At 39.3% G+C, this 14,255-nt stretch overlaps 1 protein-coding gene across 1 annotated transcript; it reads right to left on the reverse strand.

Moving 5' to 3' along the window:
• UTP3 (UTP3 small subunit processome component) lies at positions 1 to 2,137 on the reverse strand. The gene has a single exon (XM_061145826.1). It carries the CDS (start codon positions 1,487 to 1,489, stop codon positions 65 to 67), a length of 1,425 nt encoding a protein of 474 aa, XP_061001809.1. The 5' UTR covers positions 1,490 to 2,137; the 3' UTR covers positions 1 to 64.
• Between the last annotated feature and the right edge of the window lie 12,118 nt (positions 2,138 to 14,255).

The raw sequence follows: 14,255 nt of genomic DNA on the forward strand, positions 1-14,255 counted from the left end.
ACCAGTTAAAAATACATTTATTGATGCAAAATTATTGCCAAAAGACTTAAGCTAAGCAAAAACTTTACTTAAGCTTAATGCTCTTTTTAACTCCTGCACGAATGCCAGAAAGTTCACCAGTATAACGTTGCTCTTCCCTACGAACTTCACGAACCTGGCCTCTTCTGCGAATTTTGGCTTTTCTGAACTTCTCCCGGTGTTTCACTCTGGGATTCCGATCAATCTTCTTTCTCCTAGGTGTAAGTCCCCTATTTTTAGCAATCTGATAAGTAATGGCTCTCTTTGCATTTTGATCTTCAAGAGCCTGTTCTTCGGTACTATTTTCTTCTTTCTTTCTCTTTAATTTTTGTTTCTCTTCCATTTCTTTATAGTATTTCAGTGCCGCTTCTTCATCAAAATCAGAATCATCAGAAAGGTCTGTAACAGCTAAGGCAGCAGCAGAAGTCTCTGAAACTGATTTTGGCTTGGCCTTCATGGATTTTGCTTTTAAACTCAGTGCTTTCTTTCCAGCACCACCTTTAAGTGTGAGCAGATGACGGATTTCAGAGGACAGCTTCTGATCCACAACCGACAACTTGTTGATCAAATTTCGGTAGGTAACAAGCCTTTCAATGACAGGATGTCCATGTGCAGGGACTCTCCTAGCTTTCAGGATCAGATAAAAACTAATGTTGGAGCAGTAGTTCAAATAGAGATTGTATTTGGTCCTCAGGTATTGGCTTCCTTTTCCCGGGGGGATGATCTTTTGCTCCACTAACTGTATCAGTGGCTCCAGCTCATCCTTCATCTCTGTCAACTTCACTTTCAAGTCGTCTATCAGCTCCAAGAGCTCTGGAGATTCCTTTCGCAGCATTTTCAGCTTCTCTTTCACGGAAACTTTCGCCAAATCCTTCACGACACGTGTCTCAGCCTCATTTACCTGAGGTACTGGTTTTGCAAAAGCCTCCACCCAGGTAACTCCAAAATCGTCCTCTTGCAGGGCTTGGGCTAAGCGCCGCTGAATGAGCTGTGCCTCCTCCTCCTCCTCTCTCTCCTCTTCCTCTACTTCTTGTTGAGTCTGCCGGCCTCGGGACTTGGAGCCATAGTCCGTGTCGTAGTAAAGTTTTTTCCTCTGACCCCACGACAAACTGGGATCCACAGAAGCCTCAGTCTCACTCTGCACGGAGCTCCCACCATCATCATCGTCACCCTCCTCACTTTCTTCATCTTCATCGTCCTCATCAGCAACATCTAGGGCAAGCACCTCCTCCTCCTCATCGCCATCCTCCTCGTCCCCACTCTCTATTTCGCTCCAGCCTTTAGCCAAGGCGGCCCGATATCGGGCCTCATGGAAATCATCTACCTTATCCTGGTAGTAGCTCGAGTCCCCCGGTGAGGGTGGAGATTCTAAGTCCTCTCCATTTTCGTCCGCTGGGCCGCGACTTGCCTTCGCTCGCACAGCTGCCCACTTGGCCGCTCCGCGCGCGCGCCGCCCGGATCTTCCCACCATAGTTCGCGGTCTCTGCTTCTACACCGACGTCAGGCTTTCAGCCACCTCCGACCTCTGCGCACGAGCCACGCGCTCCAACAACACGCCGCTGTGACAGCCACGCGACCTCTCACCACGCTCGTCTTGCCGGCGCCCCAGTCGGAAGCGGCAGTTTCATCTCCTTCCGGTCCCTAGGATGCTCTCCGTGGAGCTTTTGAACCAGGACTTCCGGTTGGTCCTTCAGGCCTTTCCGTGTGGGAACAGTAGGTAACGAAGTTTGGTTCCGGGGACCTCTTTGGTCCTGCTCTTACTCTCGCGAGCCTGGGCGTAGCTAGGGTGACGGCCCCGTTAACCGCGAGGTGAAGTAGCAGTGACCGTTAGAGGGCGCTTTACCTCTACGCCTAGGAGAGGCAATCGGGCGGTGCGGTGAGTTGTCCTGCTCCTGTCTGGACTTCACCGGCCCGGAGCCGAGTGCAGGTGTATAAGATTTTCTTGTTTACTGAAGTTTTGTCTTCGCCTATCCGTCAGGAAGTTAATCAGATTGTTTTTGTCTACGCAACGTCCAATACGACCTTTCTGGGCACGGTAGGCGGAGGTGGCGGCGGCGCCGCGGCTGACTGGAGCATCCGCGTGCGGGCGCCGGGAAGGGCGCAGGCCTCCGGCGGGTGGCAGCTCACCTCCAGCCCCTCGCCCGGAAGGCTCGGTGATTTCAGGGGATTGGAGTCCCCGAGGAGTTTCCGAGGAGAGGTGACGGTGGGGAGGTAGAGCTGCGCTCTGCGGTCTGACTGTTTCCGAGGAACTCAAGTTGCCTGCAGGAGGCGCTGCGATTTCTCTTCCTTCTAGTGGAAGACGTTCATTCTTCAGGGTGTTTTGGAAATGACACATGATAACCCTCAGGAGCGGGCCCTTTATAAATTCTTCAGCCCTTAATAAGCACGAGGCAGCGTGTTAGGCTCTGGGAGAACGATGATGGGCAAGAGCAGACGCTGTTCTCGCAATGGTGGAACAGCTGGTTTAGTTAAACCAAATCATCACGCGAAACGTGCCGGATCATAAGTGGGATGAGTACTGTGAACACTTATCCTGTGTTTCCCAGCCTTCAGCTGCTGAGGACACTCAACGTGCCTTTCACATCGCTGTGTTTTTGTACACGCCATCCAGCCCCCTTACTAAGAAGAGTTTAGTGCTCTCGGCCAAATCTGAGAAATTCTGCTGTAATGAAGAGACAGTCTAAGCATCACTTGTTGGATTTTTCTTTAACTCCCTTACTGCCGTTTTCTCAGCTTTTTTGTATCACGTCGTAGATCTCAACAGAACTGTGATATTGCAAGCACGCAGCACAGCGTCTGGCACAGAGTAAGTGTTCAATGAAGATCTGTTTAATGAATAAGTATTGACGTTAGATTACTTGATCATGTGTTGATCTCAGGTGCTAAATAAATGGAGTGAATGAATGATGCCTAAACCTGCGAACATCCCTAAGGGAGATAACCTGAGCTGGAATGGATTTTAGAAATCATTAATCCAGTTCCAGTATCTTCATTGTCTACATGTGGAAACAGAGACTTGGGAAGACTAGGTTAACAAATTTAGCACAGAAACCTGGGCCAGGGCTCCCACACCAGGCCCTCTCACCCAGCTGTTAGCAGTCCTTTGCCAGTTCAATGTGAATGAGTTTCAGACCTTTTCCAGAGGGTAGGCTATACTGGGTGGATGAAAGAAACTAAGAGCTCAGATGAAAGTATTTCAAGAGGAAGAGTGGTAATAAGGGAAAAATTAGTAAGATTTGTCTGCAGAAGTTTTTCTAGGACTAGAAGTGTGAAAGTACTGCCCAACAATCTTAAGAGTAATTTAGGGTTTTTCAGACATTACATATGATCAGTTCATATTCACTATATATTTTAGACATTATGCTTCCTTCAAATGTAGATAGTTTAAAGTTCAACTGTAATAAGTTGTTAAAGTTAATGGTGACATACAGGTTCTTTGTAGAAAGTGCGGTCAGGTTATAAAAAATAATACAATTTTTTAGAAAAGTGACATTTTGAACTAAGATATTTTTAAAGTGCTACAAGTTATTGTAAGCGTTTAAAAACCTGTACAGGATTTTAGGAAGTACAATTTAGTGAATAAAAAACGTGTGGGTAAAATTCTTTATGATCTGATGCTAAGTGCAGAATTCATTTTTGAATGTAGACTTTAATAGATTTTTTGTCATTCAGCAAATATTAACTGCTTATTAATTGTTGCAGAATGCTATATGATTTAGTAGATTCAAAGGTGAATTAACCATAATCTCTTCTAATGAGCTGGTGATGGACGGGGAGGCCTGTCCTGCTGCAGTCCATGGGGTTGCAGAGTTGGACATGACTGAGGGACTGAACTGAACTGAACTTCTAATGAGGAGCTTCCCAGGTGGCGCTAGTGGTAAAGAATCTGCCTGCCAATGCATGAGCATAAGAGATGAAGATTCAGTCCCTGGGTCGGGAAGATCCCTTGGAGAAGGTAATGGCAACCCACTCTGGTATTCTTGCCTGGAGAATCCCATGGACAGAGGAGCCTGGCAGGCTACAGTCCATGGGTTCCCAAAGAGTCGGACATGACTGAGCAATTACATCATCTACTAATGAGGTAGAAAAGAAGATATGCATACAGATTATACTAAAATTCCAGACAGTATGTGATGTAAACATAGTGCTGTGAGAGATCAGAAGGGTGAGAGATCATTTCTGGATTTTGTTCTGGAAATATTGCTTAAAAGAGTGTGACATCTAAGCTGAGACTGTAATTATATCCTTGCTTTAAATGTATTAAATTTGTGTTATATCTAAGCTATTTTTTCTGCTCATTTTTATTGCTGATTATTTGAGAATCGTAGTCATACTCAACAAAATGCATATACTGTTATAGAGAAGATAGAAACTTATTTTGGATATTTTTAATGGGAATAGTCACATTGCTCTAATATTTATTCGGTTTATACTATACATTACATTTCCTAACTCTATATGAAATACTATAATAATATCCAGGGTATATTCAGAGTGTTATATTCTAACATTCTCAGATATTTTTGATGAACAGTTCAGAAGTCAGTTCTTCAATTCCAGCAGCTCCTGTAGTATAAACTTCCATAACCGGATCTTGGAATTATTTGCCATTTAGGTGAGGAAATTGTTTCCTTAAAAATTTGTATCACTGAAAAGACATATTAATGCTTTATTGCATCATAAGGCTTTGCCAATTACAAAGAAAAACGCTGAGTCCTTAGAAAATGAACACATATTAAATAGCATTTAACCATTGTATTTGTGGCAACTGTCATATATTATCAACTTGAATCTTTGTTACATTATTGTGATGCCTGACTCAGGAGTTTGCAAACTAGACCTAATGAAAGCCAACAGGTTTGGGAGTTTTTGTTGTTGTTGTTTTTTCCTGTAGGAGGTAGGGGTTTATGAATGAAACACTAGGTTTCATATTGGGATACTTCCTTCAGGGCATGAGTTCAAGTTTTTAAAATTCTACCACCAGATTAGCTTAAACTGATCTCACATTCTTGTGGACTACTGCAGCAGTAATAGCTACCGTTGAGAGTGGTTATTATGTTCCAGTACTAGTATAAGCTCATGACATTCAACCCGATGAAGAAGTACTATGATAATCTCTAATTTAGGATTCAAAGGCACCTGCAGTTTATCTTTCATTAATTAATCTATGACTGTCCTGGGTCTTTGTTGCTGTATGGGGGATTTCTGTAGTTGCTGCTAGCAGGGGCTCCTCTCTAGCTGAAGTGCATGGGCTTAGTTGCTCCGTGGCATGTGGGATCTTCCCAGACCAGGGATTGAACCCATGTCCCCTGCATTGGCAGGTGAATTCTTAACCACTGGACCACCAGGGAAGTCCCAGATGGAATTTAAATGAGGCCTTAAGATGTATTGGTAGAACCAGATTTGAATCCAGACGGTCTGGCTTTGGAACTTCCATGATGTTGTCACTAACTGCTGTACTGTATTGGCTTTCAAATATTCCCTTAATAGGTCTTTTTACTTCCAGTCTCGGCTGTACATTTGATTCAGTATCATGAGATATGTCTTTCTAGAATGCTGTTAATATTTCCGTCATTCTATACCCTTGCTCAAAACCTTTCAATGACTCTCAGTTACTATCAAAATAAAGTTCACAACATGCATGGCCCTCTCACAGTTTTGCCTCAAGGCAAGCCTTCCAGCCATACCTTTCACTGAATTCTCTACCACTCTTTATTCTCCAAACATTGCTTTGCAGTCTTCTCCTCTGTTTTTTGCTCTTTTCAGTGTTCCCATATTTACTTAGGTAAGAAATTTACAGATCACTACAGACATCCTTTTGGCTAACAAATTCCCACATAGATCCATAATGGGACCTGTATGAGGCTGTTTGAAAAGCTATTATTGAAAGCATGGTGTTGGAGACAACCTGGTTGCTAAAGAGAGATCAGTAAGTATCATGGGTGAGCAGCGTGGAATTCAGGCACATGAAGTAACTATCCTTCTTAGGCTGCTTGGTACAGCCCTGTTATTCCAGTGTGATTGTTCATAGCAACCCTTTTATCATTTAGATGATAAACTATATGGGTATCTTAACTATACAGTAATTGGGAAAAGTGCAGGTTGCTTCGTTGTGTCCAGCTGTTTGTGATCCCATGGTCTGTAGTCCACCAGGGTCCTCTGTCCGTGGAATTCTCCAGGCAGGAATACTGGAATGGGTAGCCATTCTCTTCGCCAGGGAATCTTCCCAACTTGGGGATCCGACTGGCGTCTCCCACATTGCAGGCAGTTTCTTTGCTGTCTGAGCCACCAAGGAAGCCCCAGTCATGAGAAACTGGGTTATATATACACATAGCAGCATGAACGGGTCTTAAAAACAGTGTGCTTAGGATAAAAGGTAAAAAAATGGAGCATGTAATAAGATGTGCAACTATACAACAGTATACATTTTATAAGAACATATGCAAACAAAATAATGTACATTAAATACAAAAGAAGGTTGCTTATGGAGGACCAAATGGGATGAAGCTTGGAGACCAGAAGAATTAGGACAGGCACTTACCATGGACCAATAAGATAATGTTCCGCGAACTGAGGAGGATAGTTAACTGCATCTGAGGTTCAATTGAAAATAAATCAGCAGACAAAAAATGACTACACATCTCTAACTTTTAAAGTCCTTTAAAAACTTCCCAACATCTATAGACTCGAGCTATGACCTGACTCCTGCATACCTCTTAGTCACTGCTACCATATGTGGCATAGCCTTGCATGTATATATGCTATGTGTAATATATGTAAATATTAGGCTAAGAGCTAAAATCTTTATTGTATAGCAAATGAGGGTTGACTAAAAAAGCTTTATGTGGATTGTGTTTCAAAAACCTTTATCATCAGAGCTGTAATTATCATTGTATCATTAGTTAATATAAAAATAATTATATCTACAAGATTCCTCATTAACCTGGTGCAGGCTGTGATCTTTCTTGCTGCCTTTCCTTGATTATACATATTGTTTTCTTCTGTGCTTTCTAGAGAAGTCTTACTCATCATCTAAGACGAATGTCTTTTTTTTTTTGCTGTGCCATGCGGGATCTTAGTTGCCTGGCCAGGGATGGAACTTGTGTTCTCTGTAGTAGAAGTGCAGAGTCAACCACTGGATCCCCAGGGAAGTCCAAGATTGATTTTAAATGTCACCTTAAAAGCCTTTTGTGTCTCCTCAGGCAGGATGAAGAACTTTCTCTTTTTTCATTTCCATGCTTCATATCTTTATTTATACTTACTTCTTTCCCTCCATTAAGTGTATGAGCTATGTTAAGTCTGGATCAAGTTGTTATTTTTTAAATCTTTAGAATCTAGGTGAGTATTTGAGAAAATATGTTTCTAAACACAATGTCAGCATACTAAATAGTAGCCTTTAACAATGACTTACAGTGTCTTTTGAACTGCTCCGGTCATCAGCACAGGTTTGTTTTTTTTTTTTTAAAGTAACATTTAGAAAATGAAATATTTGATATATGCCTTTTGTGAACTTAAGCTAATAATTCAACACATATTTACTTTTTATCCTGGTGTCACAGACTAAGTTATGGTGACTAAATTTGTCAAAGAGGTAGTTTTGATTTGTTTTTTTTTAGTGCTCAGAATAGTAGTAATAGTAAAAAGAATTTGATATGAGGGTGATAATGGGAAAATGTATTCTTGGTAATTTAATATACTCACAGAAACTCCTTGAACTATTTTTTGAGTACAAAAAAAGAAGGATTATTTTTAGGTGTAAAAAAGAAAATAGAAAAGGTGAAGCATAGTTGCCATCTGCTTTCATTTCTGTGGGAAACCACTTACTCTGAAACCAGTAGGTTATAGATTCTTTTTGCAACTAAGGTCTGCATCTATTTAAAGACACAGAAATCCTAAAAGTAATTTAGGAGTGAAATATAGAACTTACCCTGAAATATGAGCTAAACATATGAACTATTCTAATTTTTTAATTAAAGATGACTAGGTTTGGTAGTTTTAATTACAAAATGAAGAATTTAATGAAATTGTGACACTGCTTTTCCATCCAAATTCTAATGCTCTGCAATTATTTTCTAAACATTATTTTAATCCCTTTTTATTTTTTCTTATCATGAGGGATCTTGTAGATACAATTTTTTTATATATATGTATACATACACACAAAATACATATATACACAGAACTATTGATTCAATGATACTTACAGCTTTGATGTTGAAGGTCTTTTAAAACACAATTCATGTAATTTTTTTTTTCTCTTTAGTTGACCCTCATTCTTGAAAGTGTAAAGCTCTGGCTCTTAACTTAATAGTCATGGCCTGCCTTTATCTGACCCCAATTCTTATTTTTCTAGCTGCTGTCCTACTACTCTCATTGAAGAACTTTACATTCTAGTCAAACTAATATGCACATTGTTCATTTTTGCTTTTTGAGATTTCTTTCCCTTGGCCTTTGCTTATGCTGCCCCACATCTCAATTTTTAGATGACCTACAAGGCCCAGCTAAAAATCATATCATCTCAGGGCTTCTCTCTGATACACTTCCTTCCATTGACATCTAGTAGCCCTTTAACTCTTTGTTAGGATTTTTTTTTTAATTGAGTATAATTGATTTTCATTATTGTGTTAGTTTCATGTATTCAGCAAAGTGATTCAGTTTTTTTTCAGTTATTATGTGTTAGTATAAGATACTGAACATAATTCCCTGTACCATACAGTAAATCCTTATTGCTTATCTGTTTTATTTATATAGTCATTTGTGTCTGTTAATCCCATACTTCTCTAATTTGTCCCTTTCTCCCTTTCCTCTTTGGTAACCATAAGTTAGCTTACTATGTCTGTGAGTCTGTTTCTGAATTGTATATAGATTCATTTGTTTTATTTTTCAGATTCCACATACAACTGATATCATATAGTGTTTGTATTTCTCTGACTCACTTCACTGTGTATAACATTCTCTAGCTCCATGTTGCTGCTAATGGCACTATTGCATTCCTTTTTATGGCTGAGTAATATTCTATTCTCTCTGTGTGTGTGTGTGTGTGTGTGTGTGTGTGCGTGTGTGTGTGTGTGTGTGTGTGCGTGTGTGTGTGTGTGTGTGTGTGTAAGTGTATATATACACATACTCCAAGGCTTCCCTGGTGGCTCAGATGATAAAGAATCTGCCTGCAATGCAGGAGACCTGAGTTCCATCTCTGGGTTGGGAAGATCCCCTGGAGAAGGGAGTCGCTACCCACTCCAGTGTTCTTGCCTGTAGGATTCCATGGACAGAGGAGCCTGGTGGGCTGTAGTCTCTGGGGTTGCAAAAAGTTGGACACGACTGAGCAGACTGACACAATACATACACGTCACATCTTCTTACATCCGTTGTCTGTTGATGGCATTTGGGTTGTTTCCATGTCTTGGCTATTGTAAATGGTGCTGGTGTGAACACTGAGGTGCATGTATGTGTTTTTTTTTTTTTTTTGCATGTATCTTTTTGAAGAGTGTTCATCTTTTCTGTATGAACGTATGCCCAGGATTGTGATTGCTGGATCATAAGATACCTCTATTTTTAGTTTTCTTTAGGAACCTCCATACCATTTTCCTTGGTGGTTACACCAATTTGCATTGTCACTTCTAGTGTAAGAGGGTTCTCTTTTCTCCACACCCTCTCCAGCATTTTTTATTTGTAGACTTTTTGATGATAGTCATCAAAAAGTAACATCTGATTGTGCTTTTGATTTGCATTTCTTTAATAATTAGCAATGTTGAAAATCCTTTCATATATCTGTTGGCCATATATCTTTGGAAAAAATGTCTATTTAGGTCCTACTTGGAGATTTTAAAGTATTTTCTCCCTTGTGTTAAGACTTTATATGCTTATGTTTTCTCCCCGATATATCACCATTCACCTCTGTAGCTTTTATAATATCTAGTACAGTTACATACACGTAGTAGGTACCAATAAATAGCTAATCAAATACGGTTAAATTGAGTTCTGTTAAATTTCAGTAAAGTATTAGAAGTTAATAAAAAATAACTTGAGAATTTGAGTTGGAAAATGTGACATTGATCTGTCACATAATATCTTTTTGATATTGAGATAAACAGAATTTATGCTAGGATCAAGGGGAAACATTGGAAGGTTTTAAACAGGGTAAGATTAGAGAATTGATGGAAAAAGGTAAGATTGTAGAGAAGTTGGTGTGATGCTGCTACAGTCATCTAGGTGATGAATTTTAGTGTCTAAACTAGGACCTGGAAATAAAGATATAAAAAATACACAATTTAACAGCTATTTAAGAGATGGTTTTATAGGACTTAGTGTCTGATTAAGAATGAGGGGGTGAGGAGTTTTAGTAACTCACAGATTTTCTTGTACAGTTGAGTGGATGATGGTACCTTCCACTAAGATAGAAAACTCAGGAGGAAAGAGGTTAGCAGGGGTCAGCAAACAAGGGAAAATAAGTTTTGGACATGCCCTATTTGAGATTGTCTGTGAAGAGGTTTAAGTGTCTAATCTCTTCTGGACAGTACAATATATGGTTTTGAAGCTTGGGAGAAAAATATGACCTAGAGCAAGAGATTTGGGTGTCTTCAACATGAAAAAATACTAAAAACAACAATACATCTTACTAAAGCTTCCATATGTGCTCAGCTCACATTTTTATCATGCCCAAAAGTTTTAATCCCTGTCTGGACTTGTATTCTCCACTTGGTATTGTCAGTAACATTGAATATTTGGAGTGATACTAATTACATATCAGGTACTCTGCTAGGCATTTTAAGTACATTATCTTATTCTTACAATATATCTATGATAAGGGTGCCATTATTATCCTCTTTTCACAGATGCAGCTCAGAGATGTGAAGTAATTTGCTTGAGATTGTCTGATTGGTAGTTAAACCCAAGCCTATCTCATTCTGAAGTTAGTTTTCATAACTATTTTATTATACTGTCTCTTAATCTGCATTTTATCTCAATGAAAAAACTTATAGGGTCTAGACACATGTATTTCTGTTTCAATATATCCTGAAAAAACTTGAACCCTCAGATTTATAGACTAAGATTACTCAGAGATATGATATCAATTACAAACAATACAATGGCAGAAAAATGGGAAAATCAGGAGGCATCAGCCATATTATGTCTCTACTTTGGGGCCTGGGAAAGCATGTTTAGTAGATATATTCATAGTACTGGGAAATATAGTCAAACTATAATTAGAGGATGTCATTCAGAGATTGATCTATTTTTCATTATTTTGCTGTAGGTTTATTCTGTTTTTGTCTTCTGTGATTTTGGTAGAATTGTTTATTTACTGTAAATTGCTTTATTTTGGTTTATTTTTGTTTCCACTAATTGCCGTATCAGGGCATTACTTCACATTGTGATTACTAACTACTGCAATTAATGTTTTATTATACTATATTTAAAATAACAATGAAATCATCATTTATTTTTCATATAACTGTAAATCACTGATAATATTGTGTTGTTATATTTGGAAACTTGTTTCATGTTGCTTAAGAACAGAATTGAATGAAGATATTTAATAATCAAATATTATATAGTTATCTATACAAAGTCATTACAAGCATATCTTATTATAATGCTAAATTTACATCCATGTAAACTATTTTAATTTTGCACAGCACACAGCACTGTACTAGGTGCTTAAGGGTAAGTGTGTTGAAACGTATGTAATCTATGGTCTCTGGGCTCATACTGCCGTATTGAACTTTCATTTCCTCCAGTAGTTATGTTTTCTCTCAACTCCAAATTGTTGACATTTTATTTTTTCCTAGACCATCAGTCAGTCAGTTCAGTTGCTCAGTCGTGTCCAACTCTTTGCGATCCCATCGAATGCAGCACGCCAGGCTTCCCTGTCCATCATCAACTCCCAGAGCTTACCCAAACTCATGTCCATCAAGTCGGTGATGCCATCCAACCATCTCATCCTCTGTCGTTCCCTTCTCCTCCAGCCTTCAATCTTTCCCAGTGTCAGGGTCTTTTCCAATGAGTCATTCTTCATATCAGGTGGCCAAAGTGTTGGAGTTTCAGCTTTAGTATCGGTCCTTCCAATGAATATTCAGGACTGATTTCCTTTAGGATTGACTGGGTGGATCTCCTTGCAGTCCAAGGAACTCTCAAGAGTCTTCTCCAACATCACAGTTCAAAAGCATCAACTCTTTGGCACTCAGCTTTCTTTATAGTCCAAATCTCATGTCTATACATGACTGCTGGAAAAACCGTAGCTTTGACTAGATGGACCTTTGTTGGCAAAGTAATGTCTCTGCTTTTTAATATGCTGTCTAGGTTGGTCATGGTTTTCCTTCCAAGGAGCAAGCATCTTTTAATTTCATGGCTGCAATCACCATCTGCAGTGATTTTGGAGCCAAAGAAAATAAAGTCTCTCACTGTTTCCATTGTTTCCCCATCTATTTGCCATGAAATGATGGGACTGGATGCCATGATCTTAGTTTTCTGAATGTTGAGCTTTAAGCCAACTTTTTCACTCTCCTCTTTCACTTTCATCAAGAGGCTCTTTAGTTCTTCTTCACTTTCTGCCATAAGGGTGGTGTAATCTGCATATCTGAGGTTATTGATATTTCTCCTGGCAGTCTTGATTCCAGTTTGTGTTACATTCAGCCTGGCATTTTGCATGATGTACTCTGCATATAAGTTAAGTAAGCAGGGTGACAATATACAGCTTTGAAGTACTCCTTTTCCTATCTGGAACCAGTCTGTTGTTCCATGTCCAGTTCTAACTTGCTTCTTGACCTGCGTACAGATTTCTCAAGAGGCAGGTCAGGTGGTCTGGTATTCCCATCTCTTTAAGAATTTCCCACAGTTTGTTGTGATCCACACAGTCAAAGGCTTTGGCATAGTCAATAAAGCAGAAATAGATATTTTTCTGGAACTCTCTTGCTTTTTTGATGATCCAGCGGATGTTGGCAATTTGATCTCTGGTTTCTCTGCCTTTTCTAAAACCAGCTTGAACATCTGGAAGTTCACGATTCACATACTGTTGAAGCCTGGCTTGGGGAATTTTGAGCATTACTAGACCATAGTCCTCCCTTCTTTGTCTGACTTCTACTCATCTTTCAATCTCAGCATAGATACTACTTCCTCTCGGAAGCTTTCCTTGACCCTTCCTACCTCTCTCTCAACTTCTGTGCTCCTGTGGCACTTTGTACTTGACATCATGTAAACTTATTCGATCAATGGTCCTACCTATCTTGTTCACTTGTATCCCTACCATGTAGAGTAGATGCCAAAAGATACTTGTTGAGAGAAAGAATAAATGAATGAATGATCCTTTGAATTAGGGGCCAGGTAGGCAGCATTGTGCTTCCCTGGTGGCTCAGATGGTAAAGCGTCTGCCTGCAATGTGGGAGACCCAGGTTCTATCCCTGGGTTGGGAAGATCCCCTGGAGAAGGAAATGGCAACCCACTCCAGTACAGTTGCCTGGAAAATTCCATGGATGGATAAGCCTGGTAGGCTATGGTTCATGGGTTTGCAAAGAGTTGGACACTACTAAGCGACTTCACATTCTTCTTTCTTTCTTAGGCAGCATTAGCCTTGCAGACCACATGTACATATTTGTTATAATGGCAACTCTATTTCAGTGTCATGGAGAGAAAATACATTTAAAATTTATTTTAAAAATTTAAAATATGTAGTTGTTTCCAATTAAATGAGAAATTATGAGCCAAAAAGATAGCTATATTAATTTCCTAATGGTACTGTAATAAATGTTGGTGCTATAAAAAAGTTATTTGGGAAATAATTATTGCACACCTTTTGGATGAAAGCAGCTTATTTGAAACTCTGAGAGAGATTCAAAAGAATTGTATAATAGTCTTGAAAGAGTGCATGCGATATTTAAAAAATTTTTTTGACTAGATATTCCTCATCATGCATTTATGCTTTCTCCTTGCTATTGAGGAAAACACACTTAGCACAGCATTTACATATGATGTAAAACCTCTGAGTAGAAGAGCTAAAATATGAAAAAATTCATTTTCTCAAACATTTTCCTAATTGAGCCTCTGTAATTCCTTTTGGTGCTGTCTTATATCCTTTTATGGGGAGCCAATTGCTGCCGCTCTTTATTAACCCCTCTCTGCATCTAGAAAGTGTTAATTTAGTATGAGATAAATTGTACACAAATGAAGAGTGATAACAATGTAAAGTAATATGCCAATTTGTGTAAAATGATAAAAAAAAATTTATTAGCAATGAAGAAACA

The sequence above is a fragment of the Dama dama genome, chromosome 6 (assembly GCF_033118175.1).
Source record: "Dama dama isolate Ldn47 chromosome 6, ASM3311817v1, whole genome shotgun sequence".
NCBI classification, from domain to species: domain Eukaryota; kingdom Metazoa; phylum Chordata; class Mammalia; order Artiodactyla; family Cervidae; genus Dama; species Dama dama.